At 47.1% G+C, this 22923-nt stretch overlaps 2 protein-coding genes across 2 annotated transcripts in view; one reads left to right on the top strand and one right to left on the bottom strand.

Annotated features, from left to right (window-relative positions):
- Nucleotides 1-5672: 5672 nt before the first annotated feature.
- The window catches only part of LOC139054877 (uncharacterized), a 178081-nt gene continuing 160830 nt past the window's right edge, over nucleotides 5673-22923 (bottom strand). The window contains exon 20 of the mRNA XM_070532559.1: nucleotides 5673-5798. Within this exon, the coding sequence (XP_070388660.1) occupies nucleotides 5709-5798 (90 nt within the window). The 3' untranslated portion in view covers nucleotides 5673-5708. The remainder of the gene's footprint in view (nucleotides 5799-22923) is intronic.
- LOC135912969 (uncharacterized) lies at nucleotides 6283-11503 on the top strand. The gene is made up of 3 exons (XM_065445593.2): nucleotides 6283-8721; nucleotides 9821-9915; nucleotides 10692-11503. Exons 1-3 carry the CDS (start codon nucleotides 7384-7386, stop codon nucleotides 11218-11220), a joined length of 1962 nt encoding a protein of 653 aa, XP_065301665.1. The 5' UTR covers nucleotides 6283-7383; the 3' UTR covers nucleotides 11221-11503.

The following is a 22923-nucleotide window of genomic DNA, read 5'->3' as shown; positions in this document are numbered from 1 at the left end:
GGGCAATGTGGACATATGCGCCGCTCTTTAAAGCACCTCTTTCACGCTGACATGGGTCACTGCACGTAGATGCGCAAGTGCGCAGGTAGCGCTCTTGTACTCGGTCTGCGCTAGTCTCCAACGAAACTCCTTAATGCCAACTTGAGTCACTGGGCTAGTGCCACCAGGTGTGTGCCGCTCTTCAGTGAACGTCATTAACGTTGTAGCGCCCACCAATGCCGGACACTCAGGTCGGTGCCCTCAGCCGGCACCTTGGTTCCCGCAGCGAAAGACGAGGAAAATAAAGAAGGCGGCGCACACTCGATGAGCAAGCGCGGCATGCGCATTGCTGTTCTAGATGTCTACCCGGCGGGGCTTGCCGTCTCCACCGGCTGGATACTACATTGAAACTGCAGATTCCATCGAACTTCTCTCGCCGTGATGCAACTGTGCTGCGCCGCCTCTGGTTAGGGTTGGATTTTACGAAAGCCTACTCATTTCTTATTGGATTGTCTGACACACCGATCTGTGATTCGCGCAACTGGGAAAAGACGATCCAGCGCGTGTTGTGGCTTTGTAATCTCTATGACAACGAACGGAGGGTGTTCTTCGGAGGGTGTTAAACCGATTAGTTAACAGACCATTTTCAGAGACTAAGATTCTCGGACCACGGCCCCACGCGTCGGAGGCTTACAAAGCGACGCGGGCACTGCTACGTTTCATGAAAGCGACTGGCCTCAGTGACCGATTAGAGGCGTGAAGTTATGGACATCCGCAAGTATATATTCACATCAGTAGTACCTTCTTCCCTCCCCCTTCTTTCTCTTCTTCCCTTAAACCCCTTGCCCTGTGTAGGGTAGCAAGCCGGACGTGCGTCTGGTTGACCTCCCTACCTTCCTTCCTTTTCCTCCTCCTCCTGCCAGGCTGGTACTCATGTTCTGGTGCTCTGCTGCGACACCTCGGTTCGCGACAGTGGCGACTTCGGCCTAAGAAATGACCGACCCAAACAATCTATCGCCCTCAGACAACCTTCCGCCCGACGCTACCTCGCGCCCACGGATCGTCGCAGCTCTCTAGCTCCACTTGCCCACATTCTGGCGTGAGAACCCGCATGTTTGGATAGCCGAGGTGGAAGCCATCTTCTATCTGCACCACATCACATTCTCTGTTTCGCCACTTACTTTACGACCTGTCTCCTAAGGTGCCTCAAGAGGGGGTAACATCAACGTTGTAACATTGGGCGACGCCCTGCAGCAGCAACTTAAGCAGAGTATTTTAGACCGCACCGCGGCGGGGCCTCAGAACGCGCGCCTCCAGCACCCCCGAGAAGCTTGGAGACTGCGCTGCCTTTCCTATTTGGTCAACAGCATGCGGCAGCTTCTGGGCGCAAGTAACGTCGACTTGAATGGTGCTCTTTGAAGGAGATTTTTCTGCATCGCTCACTGCAGTCCATCCGCTTTGTTTTGGCTGCCGCAGGGAACTTGATCCACAACCACCTCGCCGAACTCGCTGATCGAGTGTACGACACGACTTCTCCTTCGGTCATCACCCTTTGTTCAACATCAGAGTTCTCAGTCATGTGCCGCTTACAGTCCCGGATTGACCAGCTCGCCGTTTCTATGGACGGCCTACGGATGTCCTCTCATGATCGGCGCGACTCCTCCAGTCCTAGGAGCCGTTCATGTTCCCAGAGCAGTCCTCGCTCGCGCAGCCCTCGAAGCTACCCTTTGCTGGTATCATCCATGGAACTTTCCGGCACCGCGCCTGCCAGTGCAAATCCCCATGCAACCGCGAAATCACTGACAGCGGCGTGTGACCTCGCCTTACAACCCAGCAGCCTTTCCTTACTAATGGATTGCATTTACGGCCTGCGCTTCCTCGTAGACACGAGTGCCGAGGTCAGCGTATACTGCCAACCTCAAAGGTTGACCCCATCTCGAAGTCACGTGGACATACGCTCCGTGCGGTGAGCTCTACCTCCATCACCACCTATGGTCTGCGGTCCCTTACTGTGAACCCTGGCCTGCGGCGCATCTTCCGGTGGCTCGTCATCGTAGCCGACCTCAATCGGCCAATCCTCGGCTGCGAATTTCTGACCCATTTCGACCTCCACGTCAGCATGCGCGGGCATCGCCTGACTGACAGCAAAACGCGTCTCTCCTTCCCTGGCGTTCTTTCGGCTATCGCAATTTGCATCCGCACACTGATCCCACCGTGCCCGTACACTATAATCCTCGAATACTTTCCTGAGGTGACGAGGCCCTGCAACTTACATCGGACACCCAAGCACAGCGTAACCCACCACAATGTCACGCGTGGTTCGCCCGTCGCAGCTGGTCCGCGCCGTTTTTTCCGCGAGCTTCTATAGTGACTGCGAAGCGGTAACACCAGCTTGCTATATTTTGCTTGCGTTATTGTGAGGGGAAAGGCACTAAGCCTGACTCCAGAGCACCCTCCATGTAACTCCCTCTTTTCAGAGGAAATAAACGTTTTTACCACCACCACCTGCGGACAGGTGCTCGTACGACGCAAGAGGAAAGCGACATTGCGCGGCAGTAGGAGCCGCTCGCGCACCGCAGAAAGGTCTCGTGCAGTTGCATTGGAAACACGTCCCCCGTCATCATCATCGACGGAAGCTGGGACGGCACAGAGGTTAATGCCCTTGTCCCACGTCTCGCCCTGAAGAAAAACTGCCGGACTAGTTTTCGATGAAGTTTGTTCTCTCCCTCAAAAATACGAATGGGAAAATCCCCTCCTCGGAAATGGAATTGGCATCCCAGTCAACTGCAAGGTGGTTTTCACTGACGCCGCTTTACTATATGTAGCGCAAATGCGTATACGTAGCGTAAGTGCAGCGCTTTCGTTTAGGCACCGTACAGACGGTGCCTAAACACAGATAGTACACACCGCCTGTCGTCCTTATCTTTAGAAGTAGTGAGTCAAATTGTTGAACGTGCACGCGCCGCCGAGATACGCGTATAGAACTTAAATCGTGAGGACCCCTTTCATTTTACCGCATAAGTAGTTCTCCTCGACGTTTCCTCCCATGAGCTTCCGTTTCGAGGAAACTACGTCATCGCCTGGCATGGCTCATCACAAGAGAACAGCGAGGCGGTTCCCCCCACCAAAATAAAGCGGGCAGTTAAACCGAAGGGCGAAGCATTGACATCAGTAGGAAGGCTTATCGTTTGTCTGAAAATCACCGTATAATGTTCTAACTAGACGCGGTAGTGCCATGCTCGCGCGACGCCGCATGTGAGACAACTTCGCTTTGGCAGATGCAACAGCGCCTCGGCAGTATAGCACGCGTCTGAAAACGCTGGAATGACAAAGAACGCCGCCAATGGCGTTAGAGGCGTCCCGGATATGAGCGTCACTCACACTTCGCCAAAGCTGCGCAGGGCCGCCTTCCCCCGTTATCCTGCAAATTCCTAACAAGGCAGAGAGAAACAAGACAGAATACCCAGAACTCAATAGATGGATATATCGCATAGTCTACTAGAGAGAGAGAGTGCTGACAAACACGTCACACTTTAGCAAACCTGAGTCTCTTCCGAAATGTTGCATATACAGGATAATTTTTTTTTATTCGTGCACTTACGACAGTGTGTTAATTTTTTATCTGTACATTGCGGGCAGACAGAAGTGTGGCTTGCTTCACAGAACGATTGAGATTGAAAAAGCGAAGCGATTTGGCTGCGAAATCGCTGTGAAGACAATGCAGTGGGGTGCGCCAAGCATTCTTTCAGTTTCTGTAGATAGAAATGACATGCAACAGTACATTTTACCGCGACCTTTTACGAATAATATAGCTTTATTATTAACACAGTCGTGCTTTCATGACACATAGAAGTTCATACTACAACATTTTCTTATTTGACATCCTTGTCACCATTTCAGGAGATATTGCGAAATTAATAGAACGGCGACTGTAGCTAATTACAAAGACGGCGCCTAATAAAACAACACACGAAGAAGGGAAACACGAGACAGCACGTAGGCTGTAAGCACGTAGACTGCCTACGTGCTGTCTGTTGTTTCCCTTCTTCGTGTGTTGTTTTATTCGGCGCCGTCTTTGTAATCATGCTTAACCAACTAGCCCACCAACACATGCTCAGTTACTTCATCTCTAGTTCAGCGCCTACGTGCTGTCTGGTGTTTCCCTTCTTCGTGTGGTGTTTTATTCGGCGCCGTCTTTGTAATCATGCTTAACCAACTAGCCCACCAACACATGCTCAGTTACTTCATCTCTAGTTCAGCGACTACGTGCTGTCTCGTGTTTCCCTTCTTCGTGTGTTGTTTTATTCGGCGCCGTCTTTGTAATCATGCTTAACCAACTAGCCCACCAACACATGCTCAGTTACTTCATCTCTAGTTCAGCGCCTACGTGCTGTCTGGTGTTTCCCTTCTTCGTGTGGTGTTTTATTCGGCGCCGTCTTTGTAATCATGCTTAACCAACTAGCCCACCAACACATGCTCAGTTACTTCATCTCTAGTTCAGCGCCTACGTGCTGTCTGGTGTTTCCCTTCTTCGTGTGGTGTTTTATTCGGCGCCGTCTTTGTAATCATGCTTAACCAACTAGCCCACCAACACATGCTCAGTTACTTCATCTCTAGTTCAGCGACTACGTGCTGTCTCGTGTTTCCCTTCTTCGTGTGTTGTTTTATTCGGCGCCGTCTTTGTAATCATGCTTAACCAACTAGCCCACCAACACATGCTCAGTTACTTCATCTCTAGTTCAGCGCCTACGTGCTGTCTGGTGTTTCCCTTCTTCGTGTGGTGTTTTATTCGGCGCCGTCTTTGTAATCATGCTTAACCAACTAGCCCACCAACACATGCTCAGTTACTTCATCTCTAGTTCAGCGACTACGTGCTGTCTCGTGTTTCCCTTCTTCGTGTGTTGTTTTATTCGGCGCCGTCTTTGTAATCATGCTTAACCAACTAGCCCACCAGCACATGCTCAGTGACTGTAGCTAGCCAAAGCCTGTAAGCCGGCGCCGTTGCGATCAGATGCATACCAGAAAGATATGTACGCAATCCTTAAGAAAAACTCATGCGTGCCTGTGAGGACTGGTGCTATCGGTATATTCGGGTTGCGGCCTCTGTCTCACGACAGCCCGATTGTCTCTGAGCAGGGTCAAATAACGAAGACCCCTAAGTGTACCAAGCTATTGCGATTCGCTCAGCAGCGTGGGGACAAGCGGTGAACTTCGGCTATTCCATACGTGCACCTAGGCTCTAAAAAAAAAACAAAAAACAATAGCCATCCTCTATACAGAATCCCTTCCCTTTGTTTAACGCACATGTTAATTTCAGGTGACGAGGCGCATGCCCCTGTCAGCGTGACATTGCCTTCTTGACCGGCAAGTAGTAAGAGAGGAGCGTGAAAAAGAAAGAGCACACGAGAAGGATGATTATTGTTGGGGAAGAAGGTAAGCCCAAAAGGTTGTCCATATCTTTTTGAGCATAGATACACAACATTGAACAGCACCGAAACCATGTAATTTACACGAAAATCGAAGTTCTTGACAGCTCGCAATTGTGTATTTTATTGCGCAGAGTATTGTAATCTATAGGCCTATAGCGAGTACTTCTCTTCATTGCCTTTGTTGCTTAGGGCTCATGTTGCATTAGGTTGAGCTAGGTGAAAGACTTTTTCGAAACAACGAATCATTAAAATAATATTCCAGCGTAATGTTCAGGCCTCTTGTCTCGGTATAAAGAGCAGTTAAATTTCGGAAAGCCTCTCATGGGTTGAGTGACATTGCAGTTGAATGCTTCCGAAAAATTCCTGAGTGCAGAAATAGACCTTGTGAGTCTGAAAGCAGAAGAAAAGATCATGTTAATGCCAGCTCGCAGAAGGGAATTCCGGGACGTTCTGTAGCAGAAGGGAAAAAAAAAAGCATGTGCAGCACCTAAGGAGACGTCGTTAGAAAAGTTTTGAGTAATATAAATTTGAATGTTAAATAACCAAAGGAATGACTAAAAATGCGAATAAATGGCTCATTTTTAATCTCCTTGAAAGTTTAGCAAAGTTGCGTAATTTCAGTTCGCCTTCCGTAAATTAAAAAAAAGACAAAATATAACTTGTGGACAAACATGACGACCCAGTTCAGCAAGAATGTGGCATCTGATAGTGTATCGGCTGAAAACACAATTTAATATTGACGGCATACTCAAGTAGCGCGATGACATCAACTCGTCCAAATTAAGTTCTTACTAGAAGATAATTCAATAGTTGCAGGAACTATGTGCGGAAAGAATTTAACAGTAAAAGGTACTCACATAGTCGTTGGCAAATTGACTGCGTACATGGTGGTGTTGTTTAGAACAAATGATCACTAAATAGAAAATCTGAATAAATTCAGACAGTATCAGTTAACACTAACCTTCAATTTAAAGTAATACTTTGGATGGAAAAGAAAATGATCAAAGTTAGAGTATTTTGCGCCCGGAACCCCAGCACTTATACGCCCATGAGAAGTTGCAGATTTCAAATATTTTCTCGTATTTGGACTGCTTTGTACCAATAAATCTTTTTGAAACCTCAAAAGGATAAACTTGTGGGCTCGTTGGTATATAGCATCATGTAGTGTAGCGCAAACGGAATATAATTTTTGGAGGACGCTTGAGCTTCTCCTTTAAGAGTGGAACGCGACAGCATTCAAAGATTCCTGACTGCTTCTCACGGTTCCCGTCAACTGTAGCTTATGTAATCGTAATGGTTACCGGGAAACGCTGCCAGCGAATCTATGCACGAAGGCGAGCTTTCTGGTAGAAACGCGGCCTCTTGCGTGTGCCGCGGATGCGCGGAGGCTAGCGCCATCTGGATGGTGTTTTAAGAAATCGGGCGCGCCGCTCTATGGATGGTAGAAACGCTGGAAAAGGGCTTTGTGCTTGAGTTATCCCGAATCATATTTTCTCGGATATCCAAAGTACAATCCGATGCTATCACTTCAGTAGGTCATACTTTATACGATTTTTCTGACGCATATTACTTTGAAAGAAAAAAATCAGTTTAGTAACGTCTTTGCGCTACACGGAGGGCCTGCGTAGTTGGGTAAGTGTGATTCGGAGTGTCTGTCTTCTTCCCTCGGAAGACGGTCGACGCTGGACGCGGGATGCCTAAGTCGTATTTGTATCGTAATCTGTATCTAATCTGCTCAGCATGCAGCGCGCTCTGTGTTCATGGCACGATACGCCCCCATGTGATAAGGGCGTTACCCGCCTGTTCACAACGTGTATAAAACCAGTGCTGAATAAACGCTGGGGCTCACTTTTGCCCAGCAAGTGACACACGACGTGTCGTCGTCTGCTCCACTCGATGCATGGTGTCAGAAGTGGTTAGCATGGCAATGCACTTCCTGCACGACGCGTGAAGACCAGCGATCCTGTGGCGGAAAATGGATTTCCTCAAAGCACCGGAGCCGCTCCTTACAACAGGCGACCTGCGCAAGAACTGGCAGCTCTTCAAACAAAGGTTTGAAATTTTCCTCACGGCGTCAGAGGTCGCAGAAAAGCCTCGGACTGAGTCCAAGAAGACAGCGTTGCTTTTGAGCGTCGCGGGCGCAGAGGCCATTGAAGTCTTTAACACCTTCACGTTTGCAGCAGGCGAGAAGAACGACGACTATGCCACAGTGGTGAAAAAATTTGATGAGTATTGCATTGCACAGACCAATGAGGTTCACGAGCGGTATATGTTCAGGAGAAGAATCCAAGCTGCTGGGGAACCAGTGGAGCATTTCTTACGAGACCTGAAGAATCAAGCACGTGCTTGCAACTTTGGAGCTTTGGCGGAATCGATGGTCAGGGACCAAATTGTGTTCGGGATAAATGACGACACGGTACGTGAAAAGCTCCTCAGGGACAACAACTTGACCCTGCAGAAAGCAGAACAAGCCTGTAAAGCAGCTGAAGCATCAGCAACTCACAAGGAAATGTGGAACCAGGAACACCAAGTGCATCCTATCAGCAGGACTAGCACGAGCCGCGAAAACCGAGAACAGACACGTTATGACTGCCGAAACTGCGGCGGAAAACACTCCCCAAGAAGGTGCCCTGCTTTTGGAAAAACGTGCCGGAGATGTCAGCGGAAAAACCACTTTGCCAGATGTTGTAAAGCGACGGCAGTTGTTGGCGAGTTGCAAAGCGGCCAAGACGATTTCGAGATTCTCGATGTATCCGCAAAGAATGTGTCCAGCAAGCATGACTGGACGGTGGAAGTCCAAATCAAGAACGTGGCAGTTCAGTTAAAGGTTGACACGGGATCGCAGGTAAATTTGTTGCCTTATGGATTATACGCCAAAATGAACCCACAGCCGCCCCTGTACCCCAGCAGCGCGATTTTACGCTCCTACGGCGGAGATGTAATCAAACACATTGGCGTCATGCGGGCCGAAGTCTCTTTAAATGGTTGCATTGCCATGCTGAGCTTTTTCGTGGCACGAAAGGGGCGCCAAGCAATCCTAGGACTTGAGGCGAGTGAACGCCTGGGACTGATTTCACGCGTGAACAGCGTGTCGCAAAACAGCTCTGAAGAAGTGGTTGCCAGCTTTCGTCACCTTTTCACTAGCACCGGCTGCGTCAAACGAGTATACCACATGGTGCTTCGCAAGGACGCCACGCCAGTGGTTCAGAGACCTCGTCGAGTGCCACTGGCTTTAGAGGAGCCACTTCGGGAGGAGTTGTCACGTATGGAACAAGCCGGAATAATTGCAAAAGTCACTGAGCCAACAGACTGGGTGTGTCCCCTTGTTATCGTACGAAAGAAAGACGGGAAGCTGCGAGTCTGCATGGACCCCAGGAAAATAAATGAGTGCCTCAAGCGCGAGCACTACGCGATGCCGAGGCGGGAAGACATAGAGGCCGAGCTGGCCGGCGCAAGAGTATTCACTCGCCTAGATGCAAACGCAGGGTTTCACCAAATTCCCTTAGATGACGAGACGTCTAGGATATGCACTTTTGCGACACCCTTCGGCCGCTATCGATTTTTGCGACTGCCTTTCGGAATATCATCAGCGTCCGAAGTATTTCAGCAAACCCTAAGTGAAAATTTTGACGCGCTTCCTGGCGTTAGAGTGTATGTCGATGACATACTCGTGTGGGGCAATTCCCAACAAGAGCACGACCAACGTCTAAGATCAGCGCTAGAAGCGGCAGAACGTGCGGGCCTTACGTTCAATCCAGCAAAGTGCGAGTTTGGCGTTCAACAAATTGAATTCCTGGGCTACGTGATAAACGAAGAAGGAATCCGTCCAAATGCATCCCATGTTGAGTGCATGTTGCAGATGGCACCCCCTAGTGATAAACTAGCAGTTCAACGCATGCTGGGTGTCGTGAACTATTTTGGAAAGTTTTTGCCAACACTAGCAGAAAGGACAACGCTTCTCAGAAGCTTGCTAAAAAAAGACACTGTTTTCGAATGGTCGGCAAATCACGAAAAAGAGTGGAGAGCGCTGTGCGACAGCCTTAGCAAGCAGCCCTTGCTATCAGTTTTTGACCCTGAAAAAGAAACCAGGTTATCATGCGATGCGTCACAAAACGGAATCGGTGCTGCCTTGCTGCAGTATCACAACGGTGCATGGAAACCGGTTGCGTACGCCTCCAGAGTGCTTACTGATACGCAGCAACGCTATTCACAAATTGAAAAGGAAGCAATGGCCATAGTTTTCGGCTGCGAGAAATTTCACCATTTCATGTATGGGCGGAAGGTTGTCGTTGAGACTGACCATCGTCCGTTGATCTCCATATCGCAGAAGGCGATCGGTGACATGCCGCCAAGACTGCAGCGATTTTTTTTGCGTCTGCTACGCTATGACATTTTAATGCATTATGTTCCAGGAAAACAGCTTCTACTGGCGGACATGCTGTCCAGGGCTTCCGTTAAGGGCGCAGCAGATAACGCAGACAACAACGACGACGTCGAAGTGCACGCAGTAAGTGTGGTTGATTCTCTTGTCAGCGAAACCACGTGGAAAGAACTGGCTTCCGAGACACGAAAGGACACGCAGCTCGCCGCTGTGCTAAAGCACCTGGAGAACGGGCAACCAATTGAAGGACCGTTCAAGCCTTTTGCCGATGAGCTGTCGGAAGTAAAAGGGGTTCTCTTGAAAGGCTGTAAGATTGTCATTCCGGCCAGTATGAGGCGCGATATGTTGGCAAGAACTCATCAAGGCCACATGGGAATTAACAAGTGCAAAGAAAGGGCACGGCGCCTGGTGTTCTGGCCAGGAATGAACACTGATATCGAGACGTTTGCACAGGCATGTTCTGTATGTAAAACGTACGCTTACAAGTCGCCGCAAGGGCCTTTGATTATGCGTCCGGTTCCAGACCAACCATGGTACCGCGTCGGCATGGACATTTTTAGCCACGCAGGTCGGTCCTACTTGTGTGTTTATGATGCCCTATCGAATTTTCCCGAAGTCCAACAGCTCGTAGACACTTCAGCAAAAACTACTGTAGATGCAGCAAGTGCCATATTTTCCAGATATGGCATACCTGTAGAGGTATGCACTGATAACGGGCCTCAGTTTTCCAGTAGTGAATTTGCCATGTTCTCAAAAGTGTACGATTTCAAACACGTGACCTCAAGCCCGTATTTTCCCCGCTCCAACGGACTTGCCGAAAAGGGGGTACAAGTAGTCAAGAGAATCTTGAAGAAAACAACTGAAGCTAAAGAAGACTTTTGGCTTGGTCTTCTCGCTTACAGGTCAACTCCACTGGAATGCGGCTGGTCACCAGCCGAAATATTACAGGGACGCTCGCTGCGAACAACTCTACCAGCCGTTCAGGTCGGACAAAGCCGGCGGGTTGACAAACGCCAGCAAAAAGACTACTCAAGAGGGCCACTCGCACCGCTCAACAACGGCGAAACGGTCAGAATAAAAGACAGCTCATCATGGAGAAGAAAGGCTCGGGTTCTTCAGTCGTCTGGTCAACCAAGGTCATACGTTGTCATGACTGAAGACGGGCAACTCTTGCGACGCAACCGCGAGCATCTGCTGCCAACCAGAGAATCTTTTCGCCTTAGCGGTCCTCCTCACGACGACGAAGGTGTTTTTCAAGAATACGCTGCCCCTGCCAGCACACAACACGACCCAGAGGCGGCGCAAAACCCAAACAGCACAGCGAGCATTGTGCCGACAGTTCCGCAACAAGCAGCTGCTCCAAGGACTACAAGACAACGCAGACCACCTCGGCGCTTAATGTATGACGCGAACTTTCAACAAGTGCCGTGACTGTATTCAGTGCTCTGATCTTTGCTGTAGTTTTGGATGTGCAGTGATTCTTTAACTTTCTTTTTGTTCTCCCGAGCTAAAAGCGCTCCTTTTCCTTAGTTTTTTTTTTTCGTTACGAAGGGGATGTATCGTAATCTGTATCTAATCTGCTCAGCATGCAGCGCGCTCTGTGTTCATGGCACGATACGCCCCCATGTGATAAGGGCGTTACCCGCCTGTTCACAACGTGTATAAAACCAGTGCTGAATAAACGCTGGGGCTCACTTTTGCCCAGCAAGTGACACACGACGTGTCGTCGTCTGCTCCACTCGATGCAGTATTTATTGCGATTTTCCGTTGCGCTTAACGCTATCGCGTCAAAAGGAAACAAGAAGACAGGGAATACGTGTCCAGTTATTTCTGTCGCATTGTGCGTTAAGTTTGCACCAAACTGCAGATGATTGTTTAAGCTTGATAAGTTTAGGGTTTCTCTCTCTTAGAGCACATTGTGCTGAATAGTTGTCGATAAAATTTAGCAACACTCCAGAAGACATTGCGCGAACCCATGACAACACGGCAAGTCGGTGTAATTAGTTAAAGTGGGTGTGCCACGGGTATTGGGCGTTTTTTTATTTTTGTGGTATTTGGTCTTTTTTTTTTTCGTCACAAGCCTCTTATCGCGGTGACAGAGGCCCTTTAAATATCGTAGGGTAATTTACTAGTGGAGCGCGAATGGTTTGTGTACTTAGTGTGCCTTTGCATATCGAATCGGATGATCGATGTTTGTGCCAACGTAGAGCAAGTAGTCAAGAAAATACAGATGTTGCGGAGACATACACTCAGATTCAATGAAAGTGAACTTTCGAAAACTAGCTGCGACGCTGTGCTGATAAATGTCAAACGCGCTAGCACCTAGTGTTGTTGGCAGTAAGCCTAGCGTGTTTTTTTCTGAACTGGTCTTACTCCACGCCCAATTGTACAAAGACGTGTCATTATACTATATCTGATGTTTATATTTATATTGCTTGCACAAAATCGTCCCGCAAAATGCATATCGGGGAGCGCATTTTCCTTAACGCGAAGCGTTTTGATTGTTTTCTGATGCTCGTGAATACATGGTATCTCAAAAGAAAAATTAATAAATGGCTATTTTCGCATGTAGTTCTACAGATTATACGCTTGCAGATCATCTGTAGAATGCGCCGTAGTAATCTGTAGAGTGCTCCTTGTGTAGTCTGCGCTGCAAAGTCCTCCAAATATAACCCACCAAGTGGCAGAAATCAATATTCTGCTTGAACAGATAATGTGCGTAATTTAAAAACAATGATACCCTTAATTTTCTGACATTTTTTAAGACGTAGAACTGCACACATCAGTAAAATTTTTTGGCCCAGGATACCACGTGCGCACGACCGGAAAAAAAAAAATCCATTTTGCTAAAATTTGTTTTGTAGTTTTGTTTATTGTCTTTATTAAGCGAATGGGGTCGTTCAAGCAAAAACACAGCGTTCAAAGGTTGTCTGATTTTAGTTGCGGCTTCCAGCGCATAAGACTAGATTAAGTTATGCTGACTCAGGCCCATCATAACTCTGTATTTTGACTTCACTGGACTACCGTTGTCGTGCACGAAGCAGAAAGTGCATTGCGTGTAGGTGAGAAGTCCGAGTGGTCCCAACGTCTGCTGTCCCCGGAATGCTCCATCGTCTTCTATGCGTTCTATCGTACTCCATTCCTGACTTTTTTTCTCTCGGAAGTTTTCTGTTTGGTCTTAACCGAAGTACTCAGCCCACTGAAAGGCAAGATGGCTTGCGCTGACGTGATCCTAGCCGCAGTGTTGGAGGACCAGCACTGTGAAAACTTGAATATTATAGGCGCTATATGGAAGTTGGGCATTCTGTGCGTCTCGCGCGGTGTTTTTCACGGTTCAGCCGTGACTCTCGCACAGACGCCAGTAGCGTTCCGACTGTGTCTTTGTACTCCGTTTCCCATATGGCAGGCAACGCTGCGGAAGCTACACAATTATGGTGCGGTCACAGGCGTCTCACGCCGCGCCTTTCGCAAGGCAGTTGTTTTTTAATCTGCGACGTTCGCGAGGTAAAATCTGCTTCGTATATTACAACTACAACTCGTGGGCTCAAGTTCAGCTCAAATCACATATTCTTTGCAAACATTTGCGCTTTCAGTGCAGGCCATGTACTATATTTTGGTCGCGAGCACAGCTTATGTGCTGAGGCTTCTCGTCGCAAGAACAGGTAACTCTGCTGGTTTAGAGGTAAATAGTTACAGGTCTCCGACGCCCTACATGTGAGGCAGATTTCATGACGTAGGAATACGAGACCTAATTTAACATCGGATTTCAGGGTGCACCTACATAACGTATTGGGCACAATATTTTTGTCGAGGATGCGAGCAGTGATAAGAGTATTTCCAAGCTCCGTAGCGTTGCCTGATGTGTACCAAACGGATTGCAGTGGCACTAAAACAGGTTACACGTGGCAGCGAACGTGATACGCCGAACTCATCTTTGTTAGCCGCCATGTTGGAGGAACAGCACAATGAGAAGGTGCGTCCGTGACGTCACGTGCATGTTGTCTATATGTTGGTGAAGTTATTTGGGCCAAATTGAATTCATGTAGTCGTATATACGCCCACCTGATTCTTCTTGGCACTCCCATTTGGATGAGAACCTCCCTTGTCACAATTATCGGCTTTGAGACCTCGCACTGAGACTGCGAAGAGAAATAGTCACAATTAAAAACAGGCGTTTAGTACATCTCGTTCAGTTTCGTCGCGGCGCTAACATAATGCACTACGATAGTCATCGCTGCCTACGCTTCTGAGCTCTACATTGAAGCACTGACACGAAAAAAGAAGTTAATCTTGACGTTCGACTAATCGGTCGAACATCAGGAAGAGCGTCGATACCATGTCCATTGGTGTCGGTTCGAAGTTCAATGGTGGCTGACTGGCCAAAATGGGCCAATATGGGTTGTGACGTAAGAAAAACCGTGAGCGTGTGAAACTCGGTGGCCTGTTCAGGACGACCCACCAAAAGAATAGGTTTCCTTCTTAAAAGCTGCGTGAGTGGACGGCCAACGTCGGCGATGCTCTTGACAAAATGTCGAAAATATGAGCACAAGGCAACAAAGCTCCGTATCTTAGTGGAACGTGGTATAGGGAAGTCTTTGACAACGCGAATTCTTTCTGGGTTAGGCTGCACGCCTTCAGCGCTCACAAGGTGGCCAAGCACAGTGACTTCGCGGCGGCCAAAACGGCATTTGGTAGAGTTGAACTGAAGGCCTGCTTGCCAGAAAACTTCAAGAACTGCCGACAAGTGGCTAACGTGGCTTTCAAATGTCGGTGAGAAGACGATAACATCATCGAGGTATCAGAGGCATGTTGACCATTTGTATCCACGAAGGAGGGACTCCATCATCCTTTGAAATGTGGCTGGGGTATTACACTGTCCAAAGGGCATTGGCTTAAACTCGTAAAGTCCATCGAGCGTAACAAATGCGGTCTTTTGACGGTATTGATCATCGACGGATATCTGCCAGTATCCTGACCTCAGGTCGATAGAAGAGAAGCAGGCAGAGCCGTGTAGACAGTCGAGAGCGTGATCGATCAGAGGCCGAGGGTAGACGCCCTTGCGCGTTACTTTGTTTAAGTGGCGGTAGTCTACGCCGAAGCGAAAGCTGCCATCTTTCTTCTTGACTAGGACGACCGGTGATGCCCACTGCATGAAGGTTCAATGACGTCCTTGGTGAACACCTTGTTTACTTCACGCTGTATCACTTCTCGCTCGGCATAGGACACGCGATTAGCACGTCGTCTCATTAGGCAGGCGTCCCCAGTATTGATCTTATGAGTGACCACAGATGTCTGTTCCAAAGGACGGTCATTAAAGTCAGAGATGTCGCGGCAGGGCATCAATATGTGCCGCATATCGGCTGTCTGAGCAGGAAGGAGGTCACACGCTATCATCTTGTCAATATCACCATCGACGAGATCGTGCGAAGGGGAAGGGGGAGAGGACAAAGAAGCATCGGCGATGAATGCAAAAACAGCACACTCATCGATAGAAGAGATGTCGGCTAGAATCATGCCCAGCAATCGTGCACCAGCTAAAGTTCAATATGGGTAGAGACGTTCGATTATCCATAACTGTAATAGGAGTGTCAGGAAGAGCGACGCTTTTGGCGAATAAGACGTCAATGATGGCGGTCAAGATGTAATCGCCATCGGGAATGCGAGGAAAAGACCGCAAGTTCAGATATATAACGGTTTGAGGAGGTAGACGAACGTAATCCACTAAGAAGAAGCGCGGTTGGCGTGCAGAAGGAGCGTCATGGTAGCATGGTAGGTCTAGCTGAAGCAAGCCGGTTTCACAGTCAATAAAGGCAGAATGCGGAGATAGAAAACCCATACCGAGGATGAGTTCTTGGGAGCATTTCTCTAGCACGGCAAGTAGTACGCTTGTGGATCGGTCAGCAACACTTATTCGAGCGGAGCACATCCCTTGCACGGGAAACGTTCTGCCATCGGTGACGCGAATGAACGGTACTGTGGGTGGTGTTAGGACCTTCTTGAGGCGACGACGAAGCTCCGAATCCATCACTGAAATCTGTGCCCCAGAATCCACTAGAGCAACAACACCTGCGTCATCCAGTTTAACGTCTATCAGGTTCCTTCTGGTCTGCAGTGTGGTTAGAGGATTTGACAGGCGAGTCGTCGATGCAGCATCACCTCTGGAAGCCGCATCGTCTAGTTTTCCCAAGAGAGTCGTTCAATCGGTGACGTAGGTCGGCGGAATTGGAGCGAGAGAGAAGATTGGTGACGAGACAACGGCAAAGGGCAGTCGTGACCACGCGGGGATGGTGAACGACGATACGGTATGGAGCGAGTGTCGTTGCCGAAGGTTTCGGAAAGCTCGCGGTAGGGCTGAAATCGGCCATGATCCATGTCGAGGCGACGGTTGTATCCATAGGGCGCCTGATACCACCACCACCTGCTGTTACAATGGCCGGCCACGTGTCCAATACGACGGCTGTGGAAGGAAAAGGGACGGTCAGCAGCAGTCTTCCGCTCAGTTGGATTGCAAGTACAGAACGGCAGCCTTTGACCTTGGGCGTGCGAAAATGACCAAAAGCGGTCGATCGGCTGGTAAGGAGCTGCGGCGCACAGAGTCCAGGCCAGCATTGGAGAGTTCCAGATGAACGACAGCTTAGACAAGTGGCGCCAGCTAGGAGCTATGGTCATAGGTACGGCCGCATGTAGAAGCAGGAGACAGCGTGAAGTTCACGGCGGGTTATCTTCTTCACGTGTTCTACGGTGAGCGGCACCTGACGGCTCAGGTACGTCTTCGCACTACCACGTTGCTGTCGTGTTCGGAAGTCGAGCGAAATGATGGGCAATGCGTCGACTTTTGGCGGCCTCAAAGCGCTTGCACTTTTATATGATAGCATCCACGGTGTCGCAGTATTTGCAGATTAGCAGATTGAAGGCGTCATCTGCTATGCCCTTTAAGACGTGGCCCACTTTCTCAAACACGGTAATGTCGTCGTCGGCTTTGTGGCAAAGTGCAAGTACGCCCTGTATATAAGTCAGTAATGACTCTGTCGCTGTCTGCGCACGAGATGCCAGCTCCTTCTTTGCTGCTGCATTTCTACCTGTAGAATTGCCGACAAAAAACGCATATTTTACTTCCATGCATCCCAGCTCCCAATTTCGTCTTCGTTATTCTCAAACCACACCTTGGCTGTTCCTTTGACGTAAAATAATATGTTTGCCAACATGATCGTCTCATCCCAGTGGTTATTTTACTTGCACGCTCGTACAGGGGTAGCCAGTCCTCGATGTCGACATTGGCTGTCCCGCAGAATGTGCCTGGGCCTTTTAGCTGAGCCAGGACGACCGTTTCCGTTACAGGCCTCGGTGGGCGCCGACCCCTCTTCCGCCATCGTGGAGAAGGCCAAGCGTCGGTCGCTGCGGAGCTCCGTTGTACCGTGTGGGGGCCCCGCTCCTCCACCCAAATGCTACGGGGATAAGAATAGCCAAAAAGGATAGGAAATATTATTTGCAAGATATATACAGAGAGATACGGCTGCAGGCAAGATGGCAGAACAACAACACCAGCGCTACTCTGACCATCGTCTTCACCGTCTTTCTGGGGCATTCTTCCACGCTCGGCATGATGCGTTCTTCAGTGCACGCGAATAGCGCGTAACACTATGAACTATAGCTTATTTCATGATGCAATTTGCAGAGTTTAAGTAAAACGCAACACAGGCGAGTATGCATGTAGGTGAATCTGCATTATGTTTTGTGAAGTATACCGGCCAAGCGTTATTATTTTCTTAGAATTACAGAATAGCAAAAACGGAGTACATGAGGGAAATATTTCATGTAAGCAAATAATCCGCAAATAAGGAAAAAAAGCTTTCTAAGGTTTTTTACTTCTAGCAGTCCAAGCCAAAAGAAGAAAATATTATTAATTTTCAGGCACCGTCAATGGTTGGCGGCACGTGTATGCTGGCCGAAAAATCATACACCGATATTACTGTTAAATTTCCGCATGATAGTCAGAGTTAACTTCTATGGAATGTCCAGCGCAAAGGAAAATGAATAAAACTTGAAAACAACCGATATTTTTTCAAGTGTGCATTCGGGTTCGGCGGGAATCTCAGTTTTTGCAAAGGACAGTCTTGGTTATACCACAAAAAATAGTATTATTATACGTTATATTGTATTCGTTTTATATATATATATATATATATATATATATATATATATATATATATATATATGTATATATATATATATATATATATATATATATATATATATATATCACGAATACAATAACTAAAAGTTAGGAATCTTGTATACGAGGCGTGGCAGAAAGGTAGTGAGACTGGCAACGCTGGAAGAAATGTGGCAGCGATGCAGGCGCTCGCTTCACAGAGTTTGTCCATCAGACACTCCCAGACACTCAGTGAAAGTGTCAATCTCATGCGGTAAACACGCAACCCATGAGAGCGTGATAAGTGAAGTTGTGTTTTTGTATTGCGCTACAAAAATGGAACAGCGCCATTTGGCGCAACGTTGTGCCATCAAATTTTGTGTCAAACTTGATGAATTTGGGAGTTTGACTTCGAAAAGTTGCGACGAGCCTTTGGGGAACATCCCTTATGAAAAGGACAAGTTTTCGGTGGCACAAAGCATATTTGGAGGGCCGCGAAACAGTGGAAGACGAACCTCGCTCAGGGAAGCCTTCGCCGTCGAAGACTGTCGAAAATGTGGAAAGAGTGAGGGCTCTTGTGTGGTCAGGCCGTCGACTAATGCTTAGACTGATGAGTAGCGTGGTAAATCTCAATCGTTTTATCCGTCATCGAATTTTGTCTGAATATTTGTGCTTGAGAAAGGCGTGTGTGCCAGGTTAGTACCAAACCACTTCTCCATTAAACAGAAAGACAATCGGAAGAACGCGTGCCTTGAGCTCCTCAGCCGGATAGAAAATGACCAAGACTTTTTCAATTGCGTGGTCGCTGGTGATGAATCACAGATTTCCGAGTGCTCTCCAGAAAGGGAGCGTCACAGTGGTCAAGAGTGGCACACTCACGCTTCTCCTGGACCAAAAAAAAAAAACTCGAATGAGGAAATAAAAAATAAAGTTGATTGTTCACACAGGTTTTGTGCCCGTAGGACGAAGTGTCAACGAAGTTTTTTTATGAAGAAATCTTTGAAAATCTCAGAAAGAGGGCGGTTCGTGGCAGACCGGACATTCGACCACTTGCTTACTAGCACCACGACAACGTCCTCTGTCACACGGCCATCTTCATCAACCAGTTTTTGACGAACAAAAGGAATTCGAGTGATTCCTCAGCCCCCTTATTCGTCTCATCTTAGTCCGTGTGACTTTTTTTGATCCCCAGGATCAAATCCCACTTGCAGGGGCACCATTTTGATAGTGTCGAAAACATCCGAACGAGCGTAACCAAAAAGCTGAAGGCAATTCCAGTTGAAGACTTGCAGCACTGTTACAGTGAGTGGGAACAGCGCCTCCACCGATGTATAGCTACCCAAGTGAGCAATTTGGAGGAGATAACATTGGTGTGTAAAAATAAAACAAATTTTGTTTGAGAAAAAAATCTGCCTCATTACTTTTCTGCCGTACCTCGTATAACGAATATTCGAGAAAAATCCCCCCCGAGTATTGAAATAAATGTCGAAATATTTCTGATTTTTAAAGCTACCTATATTAGGAAGTTTGCGCGGAGTCTCTTTGGTAAGAACCAAAGTGGACCTTGTATGCACTGACACCTACGGAAGTGATACTATTCACAATGACATATTTCAGAAACTGAGGAGCTTATAACAGGTAAGCAACTAGTTTCATTTACCTGTGCTACTGTGGCAAAGAATGAAAGGAAACGAGGATGCAGCATGTTCCTGTGGCAATGTATGAAAGGAAACGAGGATGCAGCATGCTCCCTTGCGCTTGTGAACACATAACTATTACATTTTGATTTTATTCCATTGTGTTGACGCAACCGTCGATGCAAGCTCCAGGTGCGGTGACCCGCAGCCTTGTCTCAACAGCCCAATGCAGCGCTGTCCTTGTTTATAGGAGGTCAGATTATTCATTTTCAAAGCGAATAGCACTGCCTACCATAACATGTTTTCCTAATCCAACAGGCATTTCCCTGTTTGCAAACAGCTTGGCGTCACCGTGAGTGCCCCTACCACCTGCCACGCCTTCGAAGTGGGCGCAGGTGGGCAAAAGACGTTCGTGCCATCTGTTCTCTCTGCATAACAGTGCGGCTTGTATATCGACTGCCGCGTTCGTAATTCCAGGATATTGCTATTTCTTTAACTGACAGCGTCTATAAACTTTCTTAGAACCTATAATCGTTCGCGTTTAACCAGCACAACAACGTAACGTTGTTGCCGAGTGCATGGTTTCCTTAAGTCCGCATGTAGCGATTTCGTAAGAGTATGCCTCTTACATATACATCAAACAGCCACGAAAATTTCTTCTTCTATGGCGAACATTTCACAATACCTAACTTAAACACTACCATACCTAACTTAAAATGACTGGTGTTCGCACAAAAAACTTTATTGCATGGTCGTGAATGTACCTTTTTGCACCTCATTTACACTGTTGCTTTAAAAGATACAGAAGGTGAACTTCATGCACAACTACCAGCCATATCAATCACGTTGGCTAAGTAGAACCGTACCAAGTGGCAGCGGCTAAATTCAGATTAGGGAGGAATACAGAAATGCTTGTTACCATGCTTTCGGAGTACAGTAAAATACCCCAGGTGGCCAACAATAATCCACCCAGTGTCCCCCAAAAGCCACTCTGTAGCTTAGGTATGTTACAGACCATTTTTAAGTTTAGTTAGTAGTTATCATCATGTGAACGTATGAGACAAAAGCGTATATGAGTACACAATCCGTTGCGCGGTAACCTTGCTGTGTCTGTTGTCTCCCTTTGCTGCTCTTTACTTTACAAGATGGAACTTTGCATGCTTATGTGCATCATCACACCATCAAGTCCATGTGGTAAAGGTGACTATAACAATAAAGAAAAAAAGGAAACTTCGGTTTTACTGAACACCAGTGAGATCTGCGTTAAAACGCGATAAGTTAAGTTAGTTTCCATTTCGTCATTCCCCATAGTGAAATGCGTACACACAGCTTCGGTCCTGGTCAAACCATCCTGGGAGCTCATTTATAATCATACATTGATTGATAATGAACAGTTGTTATCGCAATTAATAGAGAACGATGTTCACATTCTACTATTCTAAAAGCAAGTTTGCTCATTACAGAGTATGTTACGAAGCGTTGTTTACTATAAGGACAAATAGGCGATTAGAACTAGAAAAGGTAGTTTCTTCACATGCACAGGACTTTTAAGAGAATGCGAATGATCGCTGCATAACCTGTAAAGCGTGGCTACGCATACTACGTAGCTTGCTCCACTACGCAAATTCTGACGTTTTATATCTCTACTATAGCCGTAGAGGTGAAAATTTATCGCATCTTTCCTCCAATGTTATACTTAACTTGAAGGTGTTGACGCTATAAAATATTCGAGAGATATTACAATATTATTAGCATTCAACAGCGAATATTTGATTCAAAGACCGAATTAAATAGGGTACTATTCGATTCCTTATGCAACAGTTTCGAATATTTGCACGCCTTTCTGAAAAAAGAGTTGGCAGAGTGATGTTGTATGCCTGCTGTGCGAACTCGACAACATAATACTGCCACAAAAAAAATTATTTTAAGCAACATGTCTTATTATTGTAGGCAACATGTGTTAAATTATGTCAAGATGTATGAAGTGACAGGACAATGAACTGCGTCTCATGCTATGAAACGAACTACAGCTCGTCGTACAAGAGGCGAGTTTTACCAGACCGGTTTTCAAGTCCGCTCCGCTCAGGCGCTGAGCACGAGCTCTGGTGCGCAAGTGCCCGACACCTGTTAACAGTGGACGCGGGATGATAATGAGGTAGTCTGCCACATTTCATTCTCAGCCTGCACTTCAGGGCTAACTCCCCCAAGAAGGTTATACTGACGGCGGTAAGTCAAGTGAAGTATGACACACAAGGAGCTTTTTTCGTTGAGAGGTAGCAAGTTCTTGAGACATCGTGATTTCCAATTCGCAGATTGTCGACTACTTATAGGTGCTAAATAACGAAGTCAACGTAGAAGTTTGCTCAAACATTACTCAAGATATCCTTATTGAAGGACAAATAAACAGCAGCATCACAGGAAGAAGAAGCGAGCCTGAGCTCCTTATATATACCAGATGTTTTATGGAAGACTGCCTTCAGTTATTAAGGAGAGCTGATTGTTTAGAAAAGGACGAATGTTGCTCGCCTACATATATAGAAGAGAGAAACAACAGAAATCGGGCTATATGTTCCAACACTTTCGCTATCACAGATCAGATTAACGAGCATAATAAAATTATGGAATTCAAGTCGGCCACCACTCAAGAAAGACACTTGCCAGCAGTAGGAATCCTGAGATTATCAGTTTCATGCCATCTGCCTTCAGCTTAGGCGACTTAATATATTCTTGTTTCGAGTAGTTTTCCACTGCAACGTTAAATGAAAAAGCCTTTTTATATTTGTCGCAATGGCTTTATTTCCGGCTACCCATTTTACCGTTCACGTGGGCCGATCCTGAACATTGTCGAGTTTATAAATGTGCTGAACATTGTTCACAGCGTTTGTCAGCAACAATAATCATTCGAAATTTCTTCGAATTCATATTCTTCTAAAAAATCCTACTCGCGTACTTGGATAGTTGTCGAAGGTGAGTTGTGACCATATTTAGTTTCTTTTAAAGAATGTTTTGTGTAAAGATAGGAAAAAGAACGGTATTGCATGCCATTGCAAGAATGTGCACTGATTTCACAAAATTGCTGCTATGCTCGTGAATAGCCTTCTGGGGAAACGAAGGGAGATCCTACGCGGGTGAAAATTACACGTGTGACTGCGCTTTAGAAAGTTGTCTCGCAGGGTCATTCAAGTTTGCTCAGGCTGAGGCACGGAAAGCAAAAGCATCTTATTTAGTATAGCTTGTAACATTTTAAGGCTGACAGCAACCGAACCTTGTTTTATTCTTCTACCGCTGCTGTCCACAGTCAAAACATTTATTTATCTTTACTGGTACGCTACACTCCACCTAGCT

Source organism: Dermacentor albipictus, chromosome 1 (assembly GCF_038994185.2).
Source record: "Dermacentor albipictus isolate Rhodes 1998 colony chromosome 1, USDA_Dalb.pri_finalv2, whole genome shotgun sequence".
Classification (NCBI taxonomy): domain Eukaryota; kingdom Metazoa; phylum Arthropoda; class Arachnida; order Ixodida; family Ixodidae; genus Dermacentor; species Dermacentor albipictus.
Note: the sequence above shows the minus strand (reverse complement) of the source record. Positions and strands in the feature narration are given on the sequence as shown.

What these genes read in the sequence shown, in the direction of transcription:
- LOC135912969 (XM_065445593.2), top strand. Translation starts at nt 7,384, where the DNA reads ATGGATTTCCTCAAAGCACCGGAGCCGCTCCTTACAACAGGCGACCTG. An exon ending in TCACTGAGCCAACAGACTGG is followed by an intron (nt 8,722 to 9,820) that starts GTGTGTCCCCTT and finishes ATTATGTTCCAG; the next exon opens with GAAAACAGCTTCTACTGGCG. An exon ending in ACGACGTCGAAGTGCACGCA is followed by an intron (nt 9,916 to 10,691) that starts GTAAGTGTGGTT and finishes TCTCGCTTACAG; the next exon opens with GTCAACTCCACTGGAATGCG.